Genomic DNA, 19705 nt, shown 5'->3' with positions numbered 1-19705 from the left:
TACTGAGGGGCATTTTGGTTTCTCCAGTTTTTGGCTATTACATATAAAGCCGCTATGAACAATCATGTGCAGGTTTTGTGTGACTTAGATTATTCAAAACCCCTTCTGGTTTCCCAGCTCACTTAGAATAAAATTCAACATAACCACAGTGGTATCTGGGTGGGTCCCCAAAACGACACCCTGTGATAGGCATGAGGGAGCCATGTGGTTGAAGCACAGGCCCATTCTTGAAGTGTTTCCAGTCTGGAGGCCCAGGCAGCACTGCTTGAGTTCACATTCTGCCTCTATCACTTACAAGCTGTGCAACCTTGGGTCAGTTCCTTAACCTCCCTGTGCTTCAGTTTCAGCATCTATAAAATGGGGATATTGCTAATACACCTCCCTTCCAGAGCTGTTGTGAGGATCAAATGAGTTCATATGTCAAAAGGGCATGGAACAGCGCTTGCACATAGTAAGTGCTTGACATAAGATAATCACTATTTCATTATTGGCTCTGGAAGTTTAATTGGGCCCAGAAGGCCCTTCTAGGACATTTGCATTTTATCCTGTTCATATTGGCAAGGAGGGTGGGGTTGAGCAGGTAGGTGAGAGACAGTGGGGAGAGGGACTGGTTTGGAGACTGTTGGAATAATCCGGAGCAGCTCTTATAGAGAGGCGGGTAAGAGCCTGTTTGGAGTGGGTTCAAGAATAGGAGAAGAGCTTACGGAGACAGTTAAGTATAGCTGGATTTTGCTAAAAAAAGGAGCAAATGGACAGTCACAAGTGGAGAATGTGGGGCCATCGGAGGTTTTTTTTTTCTTTTTAATGGGTGAAATGAAAACCTAGGAATGATTCAATATAAAATAAAATTAACGATGGGGTGGAATCCTTGGAAGGAAATCCCAGAAGTTGACAAGGGATGGAAGTCAGTCTTGGAGGGAAGTAGGGCGCTCGGGACCAGAATTACTCCCCCTGTACTGATGCGGAGATCATTTCCCAGATGCCAGACGGCTGCAACGTGGTGAAGCCCTGGTTGGAACCGGGTACCACTCAGAGGGCCCATTCGCTTGCACCGGAAGCAGAAAAACTCCAAGCGTCCGGGGAAGTGGGCAGGGCTTACAAGGGTAGAGGCAACAGCGTAGGCGCGGATAGGGGAGAGGGGGCGGGCCTCTGCCTTCACTGAATTGCGGTGGGATGGGAGGCAGGGCCTGGAGCTAGAGCGAGGGGCAGGGTTTGTTTGGGGTGAGAGTCCCGGATGGTGGACACTGGGCAGGAGGTCCGAAATCGTCCATGCTCGGCCAACGTGAAGGGGCGTACAGCACGCCCGGTGTGGAAAGCAGGCTGGGCTCGGAAGGCCCGGAACCTGTGGGCCTGCAATGCTGGGCCAATGGAAGGCCGAGGAAGGTGGATCGCGCCAAACTCCCGGCGACTGGAAGCCGCAGAGGGGCGTGGCCTCTTGAAAAAAAAAGCGTGAGGCCTGCAGTGAGAGCCAATGGGAAGCGAGGGAGGGCGGAGCTTGTGCAACGGGCGGCCAGTAGAGACAGGGCTCTTATAGGAGGTGCCCTGAAGCTGAGCGCACGCGCGTCGGGCCGGACTACAGGGCGCCCCGGATCCAAGTGGGCAAAAGGGGCAAGGCCACAGCTGTCCGGCCCAGCCTGTTCAAGCCGCGCGCCTGTTCACGTGACACGAAGGGAGCGGAATTCCTCTGGAGTTAGCGCCATTTCCTGTAGGTGAAGGTTAAAATGCCCCGGGGGTTGGAGAAGCATCCCGATGCAACCTGACCTCGACTCGAGGCCTGGGGTCGGGGGACAGGCTCGGGCCCGGGCTCTCGCTAGAGGGGAGGGGCCTGGCTTGTGGAGAGGGTCGTGCACGGTAACTTGGGGGCGTAGACGTGGGGTGGGCTCACCACTAGGGCTGAGATTCGGGTCCTTGATGTCAAAGAGAGGCGGGGCTTCCCACCGATCCTTTGAGAAGTAGGTAAGTAGGAAAATAGCTATCTTGAGGCTTTGTCGCCGCATTGACCTGTGGTGACCTCGTTAGGTGGTTGTGGTGACGTAAGGGGGGTGGGCTGGCGTTGTAAGAGGTGTGGCCAGGTCCCTGAGAGTTTTGGCCTGGTCCGGAGCCTGGGGGTGTAAGGGGCGTGGCCGCGCAGAAACTCGTGCCAAGGGGCGTGGCCCGGGATCTGGGCTGGGAGAGGGGGCGTGCCTTCTTCTGGATAATTTAATTGTCGCGCCAACGTCCTAGCCCTGCCCTTTCTCCCTTAGGTGCCATCTCATGGAGACGCCCGCGGCTGCCGCCCCTGCTGGGGGCTTCTTCCCCTCTTTCCTGCTCCTGGGTTTCGCGACGCTAGTGGCCGCCTTGCTGGGCGCCGCTCACCGCCTGGGGCTCTTCTATCAATTGATGCACAAGGTTCAGGGGAAATACAAGGGAGACGGGCCGGGGGCAGCCAAAGGAGTGGACTTCCAGCGTTCTTTCCAGCTAACCCATTTTATAGGCGGGGAGAGTGAGGTCCGGTTAATCCAGAGGGACTGGTCGGGAGATTCTTTCCAGTATCCTGTCGCTGTTGCTGAGCTGCTTACGGGGCTCTGGACTTTGCCTCTAGGAAGAGGTCACAGGGAGGCTACACCTGCCTGGGCACTCAACCCCCCGCCCACCTCCTTCCTCAGGGGCCTCGAGCCCTTTTCACGGAGCAGTGCTCCGTAACGCGATGGGGTCAGAGTGCAGAGAGCAGGCACCAGAGGACGTGGACGGCTGTGACTCTTTTGTGACAGTTGCTGTCTGCTGAGCTCAGCGCTTCAGAAGGATTTTCCCACGTACCCAATACATTCCGGAATAGATACTCTTGTTTCTGTCTTCATTTTCCACAAGAGGAAACCGAGGCTCAGAGAGGTTGTGTGATAGCTTGTGTTAGGAGACCTGTTTGGGGAAGAGCTGACCCCACAGACCTTGCTCTGAACTACTTGCCTTCTCTCTCAGAAATTTACCCCTTCCCCAGACCCTCTCCCCAGTCCTTCCTCTCCTAACCAGCAGCAACTTGAGGATTTGTGGAGATTTAAGGCAAAGGCCTCTGGTGTGCGTTGCTGTGCAGAAGCACTGTCTGTGTCAGCAGGCTGCTCCCATGTCAGGCACGTGGCGGCTGGCGGCCTGTTAACTGGGCCCAGTGAGTAGGAGGGAGTCTGGTAGGCTGGAGTCAGCAGTCACATTAAGTAAGATGCCCTGATACTGGAGAGCAGGCCGTGCTGGAGTCCCAGCAGATGGCCCCTGGCCAAACTCCCTTGGGTTCTGTGGATCGACCTTCCCTAACCTCTCTTCCTGCTTGCTCCACCATCCCTGAGGCGGGCAGTGTTACAGAGTGGGGGGCTTTAAGAGCATTGGTTCTATGGGACTTTGAGTCTTGCTCAGGAGTCTTGACCTCTGTAGTTGTAAAAGGATATAACGTCAGGAGGATCTGATAAGATGATATGTCCTACTCTGAGCCAGGTGTATAGTGTAATATGTGCCTAAGCAACACCAAGCTTCCCCTGCCCTCCGACCCTGCCCTCCTTCCTGGGGGAGGGGGATTGTCCCTCTTCCCACCTGCCCTGGTGCCCGTGCCCTGGTCCTTGACAATCTCGCTTCTCCCCCTTTTCGGGCCCAGGTGGACAAGGCAAGCATCCGGCATGGTGGGGAGAATGTGGCAGCCGTGCTGAGGGCCCATGGCGTGCGGTTCCTTTTCACGCTGGTCGGCGGGCACATTTCCCCACTGCTGGTGGCCTGTGAGAAGCTGGGTATCCGCGTGGTGGACACCCGCCACGAAGTCACAGCCGTCTTTGCAGCTGATGCTGTGGCCCGCCTGACCGGTGAGGGCAGAGTGGAGAGGGCTAGGGGCTGGTGAGACTGGGATGTCTTTGAGGGGCAGGGTTTTTTGATGGGGGGCTGGCCAGGAGGGTGGACACAGCTGTGACACGGTTTGTGTTTCAGGGACAGTGGGCGTGGTGGCGGTGACAGCGGGCCCCGGCCTCACCAACACAGTGACTGCGGTGAAGAATGCCCAGATAGCCCAGTCCCCAGTCCTGCTTCTGGGTGGGGCTGCCAGCACCCTGCTGCAGGTACCCTCTTCTTGAGGGGTGGCAGGGGCCCCAGGGAACCTGGAAGTTCTCACGTGTTGACTCCCTGGACTCCTGTCTCCACCAGAACCGGGGCGCACTCCAGGCTATTGATCAGATGTCCCTGTTCCGGCCACTCTGCAAGTTTTGTGCTTCTGTGCAGAGGGTGCGGGAGATCATCCCCACCCTGAGGGCCGCGATGGCTGCTGCTCAGTCGGGCACCCCAGGTGCGGGGCGGGGGCTGGGCAGTGGTCAGGCCCTAGGGCCTGGGGGCTGGGAGACACAGCAGACTCAGCGCTCTCCCTGTCCATGCAGGCCCGGTGTTTGTGGAACTGCCTATCGATGTGCTGTACCCCTACTTCATGGTTCAGAAGGAGATGGTGCCAGCTAAGCCGCCCAAGGGCCTCGTGGGTCAAGGGGTCTCCTGGTAAGTAGCCCAACTCCTACCATACCCTCCCCTATCCTCTGGCTTCTCCTGCAACCTCCTGCTAGCACCCATCTCTCCTTTGACTCATTCATTGATTTGCACATCAGTTGAGAGGAGCCAGCCGTGGGAAGAGCATTCCAGGTAGAGGAAATAGAATATGCACGTGTGCTGAGGCAGGAATGAAGTTGGTGGGTTGGGAAAGCAAAGTGGCCCATGTGGTGGCAGCAGGTGAGCAAAGGGGAGAGGGGCAGAGACTGAGCTCAGAGCACCAGCAGGAGCCACTTGGCAGACCTGGGACTTTGTTTTTAATTTGAGGTCCATTGAGAGGCACTGCAGGGCCTTAAGCATTGGCACGGGATACCCTGGCTTGGGTTTTTATTATGTTCCCTCTGGCTATTGCTGGAGTGTGGACTTTCGGGTCAGGTGGAAGCTGGGAAGCCAGGGAGGAGGTGTGGTGGTCACTGGGATGAGAGATGATGGTGGTCTGGAATCTGGGTGGTAGCTGTGGGATACATCTGGATGGATCACATATGAGTGCCTGGACCTCCAGCAGGCCAGGATAAGGGAACAATGTGTCCCTATGGGCCCATGACATGGGCACAGCTCAGTCTGGGACCACTATGGGACTTCTGAGTGGTGAGTGGCCAGGATGTTGGAGAGAGCAGGTCAGTGGGGCTGGCCTGGGACAAGCTTGAAGGTTTTCCTGGAAGAGCTACAAGTTTCAAGGGGGAGTTTCTTTCTGTTGACGGGATAAAAAGGGTTCTAAGTAGGGGCATAGCCCTAGCAGAGGTACATGAAAAGGATCCATTTTTGGTCACCACTGAGGTAGGCCTGGCTGAAACAGGGTGCAGAAAGGAGAATCAGGGCTTCCCTGGTGGTGCAGTGGTTGAGAGTCCGCCTGCCGATGCAGGGGACACGGGTTCGTGCCCCGGTCTGGGAAGATCCCACATGCTGCGGAGCGGCTGGGCCCGTGAGCCATGGCCACTGAGCCTGCGCGTCCGGAGCCTATGCTCCACAACGGGGGAGGCCACAACAGTGAGAGGCCCGCGTACCGCAAAAAAAAAAATAAAAAAAAGAAAGGAGAATCGATTTTCCTCCTCCTCCTCCTCTTTGCCCTCTGTCCCTTGCATTTGCCTGTCCTTGCCCCTCTGCCTTCCATTCCCCCTCCAAATATTTAGCGAGTGCTGCTATGTGCTAGGTACCTGGATGGGCATGAACAGGACAGACAGGTCCCTGCACATGGGCGTGTGAGAAGCACCTCGAGGGCCAGCTCAAGGAGTAGCAGGTTTACTCACATGTCTTTTATAACAACCCTTTGAGTTAAGACTCAGAGGTATTATTATGCCCATTTCATAGATTAGGTAACTGAGACCCAAGGCAGCTGAATGACTTGCATGAAGTTGTCCAGTTTGTTAATGGCGCACTGGGATTCAGCCCGGAGGAACCTTCAATGCTTTATCCACAGAGCTGTGTTCCATCTATAATGAGTGAAATGAAAGTCCAGAGAGATGGGTTCGAATCCCAGGACTGCCACTAACTAGCTGTGTTAACCTTGAACAAATGATTAAACCTTTTTTTTTTCTTCCAGTTTTATTGAGATATAATTGACATACAGCACTGTGTAAGTTTAAGGGTTACAGCATAATGATTTGACTTACACATATTGTGATTAAATATATGACGTCAGCTTCCTCATCTGTAAGATGGACCAACGTTGCCTTTTCTCTCTAGACTGAGATTCTGTGATGAATGAAATGAGATTATTTTGACAGTGCAAAGCATATGCTGAAGTATAAAGGAATTAACCATTATTATCTTAAATAAGAATAGGGCTGAGTCCAGTGTCACACCAAGCGTAAGGCAAGGTGTCTCCCAACCTTCCTCCGACATGATTAGGGAACTAGCCCCCTGCAAGGCTGGCTAGTGCCTTGCCTTTTCTTTCCATGTTAGGGTTCCCCATGGTTCCATCCTTGGTCTCTTCTCATTTTCTGCGATCTTTACTCCTCCTCGAAAGAGAAACAGAAGCTTCAGGCTCTGACTAATTCTAGCCGGCTGATGCCCACATGTGTATTTTTGGCTGGATTGGGTGTCCTTGAGGGCAGGGCTGAGCGGGATTTATCTTTGTGTCTCCAGGGCCCTGTGACCCAATGAGTAAGGAGACATCAGAAGCCAGAGAAAGGCAAGGGTACGGACGATTTTTAATAACTCCAATTAATCGAGTGTTTTGCAATGTGCTTTATATCCTGAGTGGCTAGATCACTGAACCTTGGGAGAGATGTTCCCTTTTACATTTTTCAGAGGAGGAAGCTCAGAAAAGTTGGGTCACTCACCCACAGTCACACAGGAAGCAGCAGAGCCAGACTCAAGCCCACCTCCATCTGACCCCGCAGCCATGGCCCCTGATTCTGGCACTCCACGCCGGTGGCACTTGGTTTTGAGGGTCTGTGTCAGGTTGGGATGGTCACCAGAACCTTCTGAGGGGAAACAGGCCACTGGGCACTCAGCCACTGGGGTCTGTCTGTCCCTGGGCTGTTGCTTTTGTACCTCTGTTCCTGTCCTACTGCCTTCCTGGTCCCTTTCCTGGTCCTTCTCCTCCTTCAGCTTCTGGAACCCTGGTATGACTCCTGGTAACTGACTCTTCCTCTCCCCTTCGCAGGTACTTAGAGAATTACCTGGCCAACCTCTTTGCAGGAGCCTGGGAGCCTCAGCCTGAGGGGCCTCTGCCTCTGGACATCCCTCAGGCTTCCCCTCAGCAGGTGAATTGCCTCTGTGCCCTGGCCAGGGACCCCCACCTGCTGTGTCGCTTCTCTCTGACCCAGTACTGGGGCTGTGATCTTGGGGGCTGATGGTGACTCAGGGGTGGCTATTTGAGCCCCACCTCTTGCCCCAGGTTCAGCGCTGTGTTGAGATCCTGAGCCGGGCCAAAAGGCCCCTTGTGCTGCTCGGGAGCCAGGCCCTGTTGCCTCCGACACCCTCAGACAAACTTCGGTGAGAAGCCTCAGGCTTGCCCTTACTGTCACATCCCTGGTCCCCTGGGGCCCTGTGAGGAGGGGCAGGCCCTTGGCCACACTCACCTCTGTTCTGCCTGGACCCCTAGGGTTGCTGTGGAGACCCTGGGTGTCCCCTGCTTCCTGGGCGGGATGGCGCGGGGACTGCTGGGCCGGAGCCACCCCCTTCACATCCGGCAGAACCGCAGCGCCGCCCTGAAGAAGGCAGATGTTGTGGTCCTGGCAGGTGGGCCTCATCCTCCCACCCTCCCTTTCCTTTCCCTCCCACTAGGCACCTCCCTAATCGTGTAACCCTGCCCCTCCTGGTCAGGTACTGGCTGGCACCCCACTCTCATAATCAGCCACCCTCCTACCTCTCACCACCCCCCTTCCCCTGGACCTGAAATTCAGGTGAACCCTCGCCAGGTTGCAGTTGTGTCCTGTGACCCAGCCTTACACAGAGCTAGCGGGCACCTTGGTACTTTGTGTACAGCGTTTGTATTTGTACGCGTTACACAGCATTTACACAGCACGTACACCTACAGCATATATATTTTTACATAAAGTGCTTGAAGCCTGCCAGAGACATAATAGTGGTATCAGTTAGCTATTGTTGTATAATAACCACCGTGAACTCAGTGGCTTAAAAGGCACGTATCATTTCTCAAGACCCCCCTGGGGTTAGGGGGTAGTTTTTGTCATTTTGGTAGGGCTCATTCCTGAGTCTGCGCTCAGAGAGGCGGGAAGGCAGCTGTGCTGATCCAGGCTGGGCTGGCTTGTAACTTGGGGGTTGGTTGGCTGTAGGCTGGGCTAGCTTGGCCTCAGCTGGGGTAACTGAGTTCTTTCACTCTCCCCTACCTCCTCCTCCATGTTTCTCATCCTCCAGCAGGCTAGCCTGGGCTTGTTCACTTGGTGGATGTTGAGAAACATGCAGGGCTTGGGGAGCAAGTTTATGTGAGAGGGAGAGAGTGGAAGCTGCAGGGCTTCTGGAGGTCTGGCCTCAGGAACGCATGCCATCACTTCTCTCACATTCTGTGGGCCAAAGCACGTCCTGAGGCCAGCCTAGGTTCATGGGGTGGGGAGCTGCGAAGTCTCATTGCAGGTGACACTGGTACAGGGAGAGGTGAAGACCTTTATGCATTCAGTCTACCATGGTGGATTAAGTAAGGTAGCGGGTACTCCCCAGGATGCTGGCCCTTTGTCCACCAAGACTCTGTCCCCTACCCCAGGAACGGTGTGTGACTTCCGTCTGTCCTATGGCCGTGTCCTCAGCCGCAGCAGCAAGATCATCATCGTCAACCGTAACCGGAAAGAGATGTTGATGAACTCAGACATGTTCTGGAAGCCCCAGGAGGCTGTGCAGGGTGAGCCCCTAGCAGCCCCCCACACATATGTGTTCTTTCCGGTTCCTCTCCTCCTGGCCTCTGCTGCAGCTGGCTTGAGCTGGGTGCTGGTGACCAAGGCCTGGACCGTGCCCCAGGGGGGGCCCCGAGTCGGCCAGAGACGCATATTTGGTCCTTAGACTGATGGGGTGCTTCTGGATGAACTAATGGTAGGGTGGGCACTGGAGGGAAGGCCTGGGAATGTGCGTGTGATCACATCCCCTGTCTGTACTCTCCCATGTCGCCTGCTGCCCTTAGGACCTGCCCCGAGGTCTCTCTTGTCCTGTTGTGGCTCCTCCACCCCTGTTCAGTCCTCTTCCATGGCCTTTCCAGGCCCTGCTTTGCCCATCGTTCCAAGGACGTTGACTCTACCCTGCGGTGCAGGCGAGAGGCAACTTGTGTCAAGCAGAGAAGTGGCACCATTTGCATTCATGTTTGGGAAGATCCACTGTAGCAGCTGGTGGGCAGCGAGTTGGAGGGGACCGGGTGGAGGCAAGGGGCCTGTTAGGGCAGGACAGAAACGATGAGGCCTGGAGTGGGGATGGAGAGGGAGGAGAAACTCAACTTCGCTGAGCCTGTGTGATCATTTCTAAAATGGAGATGGGGAAAAGTACATCATCACTGGCTTGTTTATTTGTTCATTGTACAAGCACTCTGCATGCCTGGGTTGTAGAGATGTGCTTGGAGGATGGAGGTGTTTTTAGTGATGTGTTTCAGAGGCAGAATTGACAGGACTGCCTGATCTGGGGTGTGATGGGGAGGCAGGAGACAGAGGCTGATGTGAGTTTCTAACCCACTTTGTGCTCCCTAAACCTAGCTTCTTTGGCCTTGCTCTCCCTCACACCCCTGTTGCCCTGACTTGGTTCCGGCAGGCTCTGGGGTGTGTTTCACCCATTTTGTGCTAGGACCCCCCTGGCCTGCTTCTTTGCCTCCTGCGCAGATGCCTGTTGGCTTCCTGCTGTCTTTGGGCCTCTGGTGCTTGAAGGGCAGGAGGAGGCCATCTCCCTGCAGCTCTACCCTCTTCCTTCCCCAGGAGACGTGGGCTCCTTCATGGTGAAGCTGGCACAGGGCCTTCAGGGCCAGACATGGGCCTCAGACTGGGCAGAGGAGCTTCGGCAGGCTGACCGACAGAAGGAGCAGACCTTTAGGTGGGGGCTGGGTAGAGTGGACCTGGGGGGTTGCGGGTTCCCGGGGGCCCAGGCCGCTGGCTCTGCTGACCTGCGTTCCTCCATCACAGGGAGAAGGCATCGATGCCTGTAGCCGAGCACCTTAACCCGGTGCGGGTACTGCAGCTGGTGGAGGAAACTCTGCCCGACAACTCCATTCTGGTGGTCGATGGTGGGGACTTCGTGGGTACAGCCGCCCACCTGGTGCAGCCCCGTGGCCCCCTGCGCTGGCTCGATCCTGGTAAGGGCGGGCCTATGCCTGGGGCAGCTTGCATCGTCGGGGCCCCTTCACACCCACCTGCTCTTGGTTCTTCTAGGGGCCTTCGGTACTCTGGGGGTTGGTGCGGGATTTGCACTTGGCGCCAAGCTGTGTCAGCCGGATGCCGAGGTGAGTCAGAGTGTGCTGGGGGCAGGAGGCTCGCCGCTTTCTGGGCTGTGAGCCACCCCAGCCATCCTTGGTACCCCCTCAGGTCTGGTGCCTGTTTGGGGATGGAGCCTTTGGCTACAGCCTCATCGAATTTGACACCTTCGTCAGACACAAGGTGACCGGGTGACCAAGGGAAGCTCATAGCCTGGGGTTCTGGGAGATGTCATCAGGGGTGGGGTGGGCTGGGGAGGGGGCTGCTTGGCTCGCAGGGGTCCTGTCCCTGTCTTTGACCTGTGGCTGGCCAAGCCCTGGGACTGAAGGCTGTGGCCTGGCCTCATCCTCTCCCTGCAGATCCCAGTGATGGCTCTGATAGGGAACGATGCTGGCTGGACCCAGATTTCCCGGGAGCAGGTGCCCTGTCTGGGCAGCAATGTGGCCTGTGGCTTGGCTTACACGGGTGAGGGGCCTGGAATGGGTGGGACGGGGGAAAGCTGTTTCAGGCCCAGCTGAATGTATGTTCCTCTCCTGGGCTAGCTGCATGGTAGGCTGGGTTCTGCCATCATTCTGACTTGATCTCCCCTTTTAGGTTATCACAAGGCGGCCATGGGGCTGGGAGCCCAGGGCTTGCTACTTTCACGAGAGAGTGAGGATCAGGTGGTCAAGGTGCTGCACGATGCCCAGCAGCAGTGCCAAGATGGCCACCCAGTTGTGGTCAACATCCTCATCGGGAGGACGGACTTCCGAGATGGCTCCATTGCCGTGTAGGGCCTCATGGGTCAGTGCCCTTGGCTCTCTTCCCACCCCTGGACTGTGCCAAGCTGGTTTCTCATCCTTGCTTGCCCTGGGCCTATCCCATGAGGCCCAGTGACCCTAGAACCCTCCCTGAGGACAAGGAGGGGCTGGAGGGCTCAGAGCTCAGAGAGGCTCCTTGGCAGCACTGGAGAGCCCTTGGGCCTTTTTCTTTGTGGGCTCAGCTGTGTCCTTTCTCCCCTTCTCTCTTACACATTGAATAAACCACCTCTGGTGCATGTGGGCCCAAGTACTCATCCCAGAACCTGTGCATACTGATTTATTGTCCACAAAGATGGAAGTGAGGGAAAGAGGGAGGAGACAGGAGGGGACCCTACTCTCCCACTGGAACTCTGGGGCTCACTGAGGCACCATTACTGGAGATTTCAGGGTGCCTGGGCACTGCAAACTCTTTCCCCGCTCTGTGGTCCCTGAAAGAGCCCCACATGCCTGCTCTAGACATGTCCATGCACACTAGTCCTCACACACAGACACACACGCACGGAGGCAATAAATATGTTCCGTACCAAAATGCCCCCAGCCTGACACTTCAGGTGGGGCCCCTCCAAAAGGGAGGTCTTATAAGTGCTCAATTTGTTCAGGAATGGGGAGGAAGAATTGGGGAGGGGAAGGGCCATACTCTGCTATCTACTTTTGCTGGTTTGAGGCAATTATGGGGTTTTCCTCGGAAAAGAGAGTGGGGAAACCAGCTGTTTTCCTATAAGCCTCAGGCTGCTCCTATCCAGCCAGAGCCCAGGATAGGGGCTTTCCCCCACCCTGCCTCAAACAGTACCTCATGATAGTCCTTGGGCCCGCCGAGGGAGAAGCAGAGTGCAGTGCTCAAAGCTAATACTGATTTGGTTGGCAGCAGCAAGAGGACTGAACTGGGGGGGTGTCTCACCATCCCAGGGTGATGCTCACAGTAACTGGCGTTTCCCTGGCTAAGGGGAAGCAAGAGAGGCCAGCCAGCACTGCAAGCAGAACTGCCTTTTGGCAGCCGGGAAGAAGCCCTTGGTACTCAGAAAAGATGGCCACAATAGCTGGTCCCGAAAATTCCCAATCCCCGGCCTTCGCACCCAGTGCCCAAATGTTGAGCACTGGAAACGAGGAATGATTGTCAGCAATGGGTTGGCTGGTCACTAGGCAACTCCCCAGGAACCAGGAGCTAGGCCTGAGCTACAGGTCTGGTCCCCCTAGGTCGTTAGGGCACCGCCTTAGCAACCAGGAGCCCGGCCTTAGTAATCGGGGTCCGGCCCCGCCCGGCTCACAGACACACGTTGATCTGCTTGGAGAGCTCTCTCTCCAGGTCCATGATGAGGGCATCAAAGTCTTTGAGGTTCAGGTGCGGGTTGAAGGGAGCGTCGAAGTCGTCTTCGAAGTCGGTGGCGACCGTCGGCTCGCCAGCCTCTTCGTCCTCGTCTTCGCTGTCGCTGCCCGTCACGTGGTCGTAGTCCGGCCCGGACAGGAAGTCCCGCCCGCAAGGCAGGAAGTCCCGCCCGCAAACGCTCCAGTCACCGGCGTAGCGGTTGCTCGGCGGGCTCTCGGGGCCGCCCCGGCCGCGGGGCCGAGTCACCACTTCGGGGCTCGCTAGCGGCAAGTGCAGCGGCGGCTGTCGTTTGGGCCGCAGGTACGGGACCAGCTCCGGAGCCTCTGGGGGCCTGCGCGGATCTGCGGAGGGAGAGGGAGGGCTTGGATGATGTCACGCCCAGCGGTGGCGACTAGACCTCTGATTGGCTGCTTAGGTAGCCAGGCCCCTGATTGGCCGGTCGAAAGGCAAGGCCTTCGACCGGATCAGGATTTCACTGGCTGAGCTAGAACTGGTTGCTGAGGCAACCAGGTACCAGCTTACTCGGACTAGGGGGCGCGGCTTGCCTGAAGCCCGAGACTCTGATTGGCCACTGGAGAAAGCATCGTAGCGGCAGCCTGGCTACGATCGGCGGCGCGGGGGCGGGGGCGAGGGCCAGCTCACCTGGCCAGGCTTGCAGCAGGTAGTGCAGCACCTCGATGTGGCGCTTGAAGTCCACTGCATTCGAGACGCCCGGGCCAGAGCTGCGGATGCGGGGCCTGGCGGGTGCCTGGCGCGCCGGCAGCAGCACAGGACCGAAGCAAACGGCCAGGTTCTGCGGAGTCATGCGGTTGTGGGCGTGGAAGGAGGAGACAAGGCGCAGGTGGTCCAGGAGAAGCGTCAGTGTAGCCTGAGAGGAGAGGGTTGGGAGAGCATGAGGTGGGCAAAGTCGGTCCCCTGTCGCTCCTGAGGGAGACTAAGGCGGTTCAGAATGGGGAAACTGAGGTTCAAGGTCTCATAGCTGGGTGATGACCCAGCTAAGACTTAACCATTAGGTATTAGTATTATGATCCCATTTTGCTGGAGGGGAGACCGAAGCGAAAGGTAACTCAACTTTGAAATGGCAGAACTTGGGCTTGAGCCTACTCCTCTGTGTGCTAGGCAGGGCTGGTATTAATCCCATTTTATAGATGAGGATATTGAGGCACAGAGAGGGTCGGGACTTGTCCAGGATACCACAGCCAGGAACTTCCCTTATGGTAGGTTGACACACCTGTGTTCAGAGTCTGTATTTTTGATACATTCTGCCTGTGAAACCTTAAGTAACTCACTCAACTGCTCTGGGCTTTGGCTTCCATATCTATAAAGTGGGGATACTAATAGCACCTATTTTCTAGAATTGTAACAATGCCACACATTCATGGCCATCACAGGCCCAGGCATGGGTGAAACATTCTGCTGATGTCAGCCCACTCCCTGTCTTGTCTGCTCCCACCAGGCCCAACTCACCCTCTCCACATCTGGCAGGCAGCTGAGGAGCCCACGGGTGCCCTCAGTGCTGGAAGGAGCCCTGCTTGGGGGCTCTCGGGCCATGGCCTCCAACACCACCTGATAGAGGGGCTGGGTGATGAGCGGGGTAGGCAGCTCCCGCAGATAATCCTTGAGGATGCCTGTGGATACAGGGCCCACTCTGGTCAGGGCACCCCTGGTTTCTGAGGCTGGAGATTCAGCTGGGGCTGGGAGCAGGGGAACAGGAGGAGGATAGGTGCAGGAAGGTGAAAACAAGGCCAACAGAAGGGGTGAGGTCCCAGAGGGACCACAGGGACTGCCTTGAGGTGAGGGTTGAATGGGGAGCAGGCAGGAGAGAGAAGGGGCATGCTGACCAGTGATGACATTGATATCAGGGTACAGGTCCTCGGAGAGGCAGACAGCTGCACTGTCCCGCTCAAAGGCATCTCGAAGCTCTTTCTTGACGGCTGCTGAGCCACACAGACGGTACAGCCCCACTACCTGGGGGCAGGAGCAGAGAGATGTCCTCTTGTCAGGGCCACAGACTGATCAGGGCCCTGTGGGTGAGGGCCAGAGGCCTAGATCACAGTGGCAATGGGCTGAGAGGTTGGGGGCTGGCTGTCGCTTCACTGGCTGCCTTCCTGCTCCTCTGACGCCTGTCATTGGGGATCCCACCTGGCTGCCTGGACAGCCTGGCCCTGTAGACCCTCTGGATCACTTGTCCTGGCACCAACATCCTTTGACTCAGGAAACTCTGACTCATTTTCAGCTTACTTGTCACCTCCTCTGGAAAGCCTTCCTTGACTACCCCAACCAGTGGGTCAGGTCCTGCTTTAAGCTCTCCCAGTTTCTTTGCTCTTATCCCAGCCACAGTTGTACATATGTGATTTATTAGAGTCATGTCTTTTCCCCCATCAGACTCTGAGCTCCAGAACGGCTGGGATCCTACGTTACTAAATGAACAGATGACCCATGAATTCTGGGCTAGGTGCTAGGGGTCTGGAGGGAGCCGGAGCTCCTGCCCTTGTCTAGGCTGGGATTGGAGCCAGGAGTTCCCCAGGTGGGGTAGGGGGAAGCCTGGCCTCCATACCCTGGGTGTTCTGGGGAGATGTTCTGAGGTCTTGGGCCTAGCTAGGGTGGGGTGAGGGACTTACCCGTAGCCCTCGGCGCTCGATCTGCCCAACACACTTCTGGATGATGAGGGGCACCTGGCCCGGGGACTGTTCCCGCTCCACCAGCAGTGGCAGGGGCAGCCCGAAGACTCGGGGCTCAGCTGTACCTGGTGCTTCCTGTTGCTCCGACAGGGTCAGCTTGGCATACAGCAGCCCTTGGGGCTCCAGGCGCACAGCCAGCTGCTGGGCCTCGCACCCTGAAGACACAGGGGGACCTCCTGAGTTTAGTCTGCCCCCATAGGCTCCCGTGCCCTGGTCTCTACTCCAACCCACGCCCCATCCTGGGCTTAGTACCCTGGGCACTCTGGAGGAAGGAGGGAGCCCTGAGCTGAATCCTGTGCCCTACACCTCCTCCCCTGCAGCCACGCATCCTACCTCGGAAAACCGTGGGCAGCAGCACAGTACCCTGGGCGCAGGGCCGGTGCCGCCGAACGCCGGGGTCCCACGCCAGCACCAGGGCCCGCAGCAGCCGCGCGGCCTCGAGTTCCAGGTGGAAGGTGTGGTCCAGCCGCAGGAAGTCTGGCCCCCCACGCAGCGGCCCCGTTCGGGCCCGGGCCACCCCATCCACCTGCAGCAGGCAGCAGAGGTCTCGCGGAGTGGCCCCAGGTGCCGGTCGCAGCCCCCCCAGCCCGTACAGGTGCAGGCTGAGGCGGCCCCAGAGTGCAGTGGGGGGCGTCCGGGCCGATGGGCCCACCTCATAGGGGCGGAAGGCGGTGGGCGACGGGGGCCCCGCTGGGCGCTCAGGAGAGTCGCCATCACTGAGGTAACCGGCCCTCAGGCCCCGTGCGCCCTCAGACACTGCCGCCCGCCCCGGGGTCCCCACGCTGCTGTCCAGGTGGTAACGGCTGATGACGGACCCCGCGGGGGCGGCTCGCTCACGCTCTCGGCCAGCCCGGGTGCTCCGCAGACTCAGGCGGCGCCGCAGCTCGGGCAGCTTCTTCATCTTCATTGAGAGCCGCCTGGCCGGGCCTGGGGACTTGGTGCGGGAGGCTTTGGTTGGGGGACTGGCGGGGGCTGCGCCTATGGGGAGAGCAGACCTCAGGGTCCAGAAATCTGGGCTCGGGATGGGGGTGAGGCTTGTAGTCATCTTGGGGGTCCCGGGGTGTGAGGCTTGTGCTCACCTGGGGAGGCCAGGCTCTCCTGCTCAGCTGAGCCTGGCTGTGGGCTTGGGAGCTTAGGTGCCGGGAGTCTGGGGTCCTCCTCAGGGATGGGGTTGTACCAGATCTCACCAGCAGGCTCCCTACTGCCAGCTGCCCCGGGCCCCAAGGTGGCCTCATCTGGTGGCTTGGCCCCGCCCAGCACCCATCGGCGGCTGCTGGGCTCCAGGCTCTGCAGGTAGGCACCCCGAGCCGGGCTCCGAGATGCCTCGGGGCTGGGGGGCCCCTCTGCTCCAGCCTGGGATCCTTCCGGGGCCTGGGGCTCTGGTTCTGGAGGACTGGGCTCTGGGCGCTGGGCTGGGCAGCCTGGCAGAGAGCAAGGGGTGTGAGACTTGGCCTCCCACTGCTCCCAGAGCAGTCCCGGCCCAGGGCTCTTCCCGCAGCAGGAGAATGCACTCAGCACTGACACTCCACACATTCATTTGGAATGGGTGGTTGCAGGCCAGCAGTCTCATCTGTTACCAGCTCGCGGCCTCCTCCCCAACCTCCCTGGCCCTGGTATCCCAAACAGGACTCTGTCCCTCTGCTCTCCAGCCTCAGAGGTCTGGTGGGGTTTCTTTGGGCCTGGGCCCTGCATTCCCCACTCTACTTCCCTACACCTCTCGTTTACTCTGCATGGAGCCCTGCCCTTGTCCCTTCTCACTGGGTGGCTTTGGGCAAGTCACTTTCCATCTCTGAGCCTCAGTGTCCTCCTGTGAAATGTGGGGATTTGATGCCGCCCTTCAGGGAGGCTTCGGGGAGCTCAACATGGAGAGCACTTCATAGGCACTCATATCTTGGTCAAGCGCATAGCCCACAGTGGACGCTGCCTAGCCTGCTTGGAAGACAGGAGCAGGCATGACAGTGAGTGAGTGCCTGCTGGGTTCTCCCATACCTGCAGCATGTCACTCCCCACCTCCCTGCCTGTCTTCCAAACCCCTGCCACCGTCTCTCAGCCCAGGACTGACCCCCACGTCAATGCCTCCCCCTTGGGACCTCCCCCTCCTGCTCCATCCTCCTCTCTGTGACATCCCGGGCTGTTTCCTGTGTGTGTTTGTGCATGGGCACCCCTGTCCCTTCTCTCTGCTCTGGGAACCTTGGGAATCTTTGGGAAGGGCTGGGGGGAGGTCAGATCCATGGAGTCTTCTGCCCTCCCTCCTTTAACTCCTTCCTTTCCGGGACTTCCTGTCCCACGCAGCTCTGACTTCTTTAAGGTCCTGCCCGTTTCTTTAAGGACTCCCTCCTCTGGTCACTTCAGATTTCCACTCCCCAGGACTCTCTCTCTGGGTTCATTTAGTAGCATAGTCCACAGAGCTGTTAAGTCACTTCCCTGGCACTGGGTAAATGACCCAACTGCTCCGTGCCTCAGTTTCCCCATCTGTATAAAGGGGACAGTTTCTTGGGGCTGCCTAAGGTTGGGTGTAGCTGCAGTCACTGGTTAATAGGTGAGAGAGGGTGGGGGCTAGCCACCATGATTGATGCACCACCTCTCTCCCTCTGCAGGAGTACGCTCCCATCTCCCATCCCAGGTCTCCAGGGCTCAGGGTGTCCCCTGCCCGGCCTGAATAAGCCCCAGTTTCTAGGCCTCCCAGCTCCTCCTCCCCTGCACTCTCCAGGCGCTCTGCCTCGGCCCCATTTCCTGTCAGGGGCGAGGCCCCCTCCCGGGCCTCCCAAGGAGCCGAAGCGCTGGCATCCCTGGCCAGGCGCACATAACGGTCCGCGCCCCCTCTCCCCCCAGCCCGTTACTTTCAGGACCTTTGCGTGCCCCGGCCCCCAACCCCGGCCCGCAGGGGGCTCCGCAGGGCTTCCCCTGTCCATCCTTGGGGCCCCGGGACCCGCTTCCAGGCCGGGTGGGGTTCGGCGCCCCTTCTTCCCCACCTCCCCCTCTCACCGCGCTCCTTCGCGTCCGACTTTTTCCGGGGAAGTTTCTCCCGGCCCCGAAGGCGGGAGAAGGTTTTCCTGAGTAGCGGCTCGGCCATGCTGGGGCCCGGGCCGGGCGGAGTGCGCGCCCCGGGCTCCGGCCGCGCCGCCCCCCGCCCTCCCCGCCCTCCCCGCCCCGCCCGGGCCTCCCTGCCCGCCCCCCGCCCCGCGCCAGCAGGAAGCGCATTCCGGGAATGCTTGGCCCAAACTTTTTTTTTTTTTTTTTTCCCCTTCCCGCGGCCTGAGCGAGCGATGCTGGGAGATGTAGTCAGTCGCCCGGGCCGGGAAGGGGAGGGAACGGGGGCTCTGTGCTACCTTCCTGGGCTCCAGCTCTGAATATCTGGGCCCTAGTCTTTCCTCTTATCCACCCTCCGTTGGTGATCGCCTACAGAAGTTCTCTGGGGTTTACTTCCAAAATGCATCCTGAACAAATCCCTTCTCTTTCCTCCCATCTACTGCTCCAGCCTGGTGCAAGCCCTGGCACCACTCGTTTTGATGACACCCCCTCTTCCTTAGTTTCCCGGATGCCACTCTGGTGCCTCCCTCCCCCACTCAGTTCTCCACTCCCCTTTCCCCCCAATTCCAGTTACTACTGCTCTTTAACAAACCATCCCAAACAGCCGTTTCACGATGCTCACAGATGCTGTGGTCAGGAAATGGGGCAGGGCAGAGCTGACATTGATTGTTTCTACTCCTCAGTTGGAAAGACTTAGAGGCTTAGGGGTGATTCAACAAATGAGGGGCCAAAATCATCTGGAGGCATGTTCACTTGCAGTTGATGCCAGGTGTGGGCTGGGACCTCTGCAGGGGCTGTGGACTAGGGCACCTCCACAGGCCTCTTGGTGTGAACTGGGTTCCTCCTAGCAGGTCAGTAGTCAGGGTAGTTGGGATTCTTACATAGCCACCCAGGGCTTCAAAAATGAACAAGGCAGGGCTTCCCTGGTGGCGCAGTGGTTGAGAGTCCGCCTGCCGATGCAGGGGACACAGGTTCGTGCCCCGGTCCGGGAAGAACCCACATGCCGCAGAGCGGTTAGGCCTGTGAGCCATGGCCACTGAGCCTGCGCGTCCAGAGACTGTGCTCTGCAACGGGAGAGGCCACAACAGTGAGAGGCCCGTGTACCGCAAAAAAAAAAAAAAAAAAAAAAGTAAAAGGCAGAAGCTACATTATCTTTTCTGATCCAGCTTGGAATGTCACACTGTGTTACTTCCGGCACCAGATTCGAGGGACAGGAACATAGACTCCACCTCTGTCAATGGGTGGTGTGTCAAGGTGACCTTGTAACATTCTTTGTGCAAGAGAATGTGGGGTGGGAGATATTATTGTGGCCATTTTGGAAAATTTAACCTGCCTCACTCCTATATTCCATTCTCCATGCTGTGCCCAGAGTGGACTTAAAAACCTGAAATCAGATCATAGCACATCCCTGCTGAACAGTCTTCCCATAACTGCTCACCCCACCTAAAATAAAATCCAGATTCCCACAAATAAAATCCAGCCACA

At 57.8% G+C, this 19705-nt stretch overlaps 2 protein-coding genes across 7 annotated transcripts; one reads left to right on the top strand and one right to left on the bottom strand.

Moving 5' to 3' along the window:
* Window positions 1-1166: 1166 nt before the first annotated feature.
* ILVBL (ilvB acetolactate synthase like) lies at window positions 1167-11447 on the top strand. 5 transcript variants are annotated; one of them, XM_033853769.2, is made up of 16 exons: window positions 1167-1705; window positions 2244-2388; window positions 3617-3818; window positions 3940-4067; window positions 4153-4291; window positions 4380-4491; window positions 7148-7247; window positions 7382-7479; window positions 7589-7725; window positions 8708-8842; window positions 9894-10008; window positions 10098-10267; window positions 10344-10414; window positions 10497-10568; window positions 10745-10850; window positions 10980-11447. In XM_033853769.2, exons 2-16 carry the CDS (start codon window positions 2254-2256, stop codon window positions 11156-11158), a joined length of 1899 nt encoding a protein of 632 aa, XP_033709660.1. In that variant the 5' UTR covers window positions 1167-1705; window positions 2244-2253; the 3' UTR covers window positions 11159-11447. The 5 variants fall into 5 exon arrangements, with proteins under 5 accessions (XP_033709660.1, XP_033709662.1, XP_033709659.1 ...); XM_033853771.2 differs by lacking the exons at window positions 1167-1705; window positions 4153-4291 and adding exons at window positions 1712-1956; window positions 6625-6676; XM_033853768.2 differs by lacking the exon at window positions 1167-1705 and adding an exon at window positions 1712-1956.
* Window positions 11447-18323, bottom strand: SYDE1 (synapse defective Rho GTPase homolog 1). Of its 2 annotated transcripts, XM_033853767.2 has the most exons (8): window positions 18176-18323; window positions 16270-16611; window positions 15524-16168; window positions 15131-15345; window positions 14351-14477; window positions 13977-14137; window positions 13152-13377; window positions 11447-12850 (listed from the first exon to the last, which is right to left on the bottom strand). In XM_033853767.2, exons 1-8 carry the CDS (start codon window positions 18261-18263, stop codon window positions 12447-12449), a joined length of 2208 nt encoding a protein of 735 aa, XP_033709658.1. In that variant the 5' UTR covers window positions 18264-18323; the 3' UTR covers window positions 11447-12446. The 2 variants fall into 2 exon arrangements, with proteins under 2 accessions (XP_033709658.1, XP_033709657.1); XM_033853766.2 differs by lacking the exon at window positions 18176-18323 and having other exon boundaries at window positions 16270-18010.
* Window positions 18324-19705: the final 1382 nt, after the last annotated feature.

Source organism: Tursiops truncatus, chromosome 3, assembly GCF_011762595.2.
Source record: "Tursiops truncatus isolate mTurTru1 chromosome 3, mTurTru1.mat.Y, whole genome shotgun sequence".
Lineage (NCBI taxonomy): Eukaryota > Metazoa > Chordata > Mammalia > Artiodactyla > Delphinidae > Tursiops > Tursiops truncatus.
The sequence above is the reverse complement of the archived record's forward strand: the minus strand, read 5'-3'. Positions and strand labels throughout refer to the sequence as shown.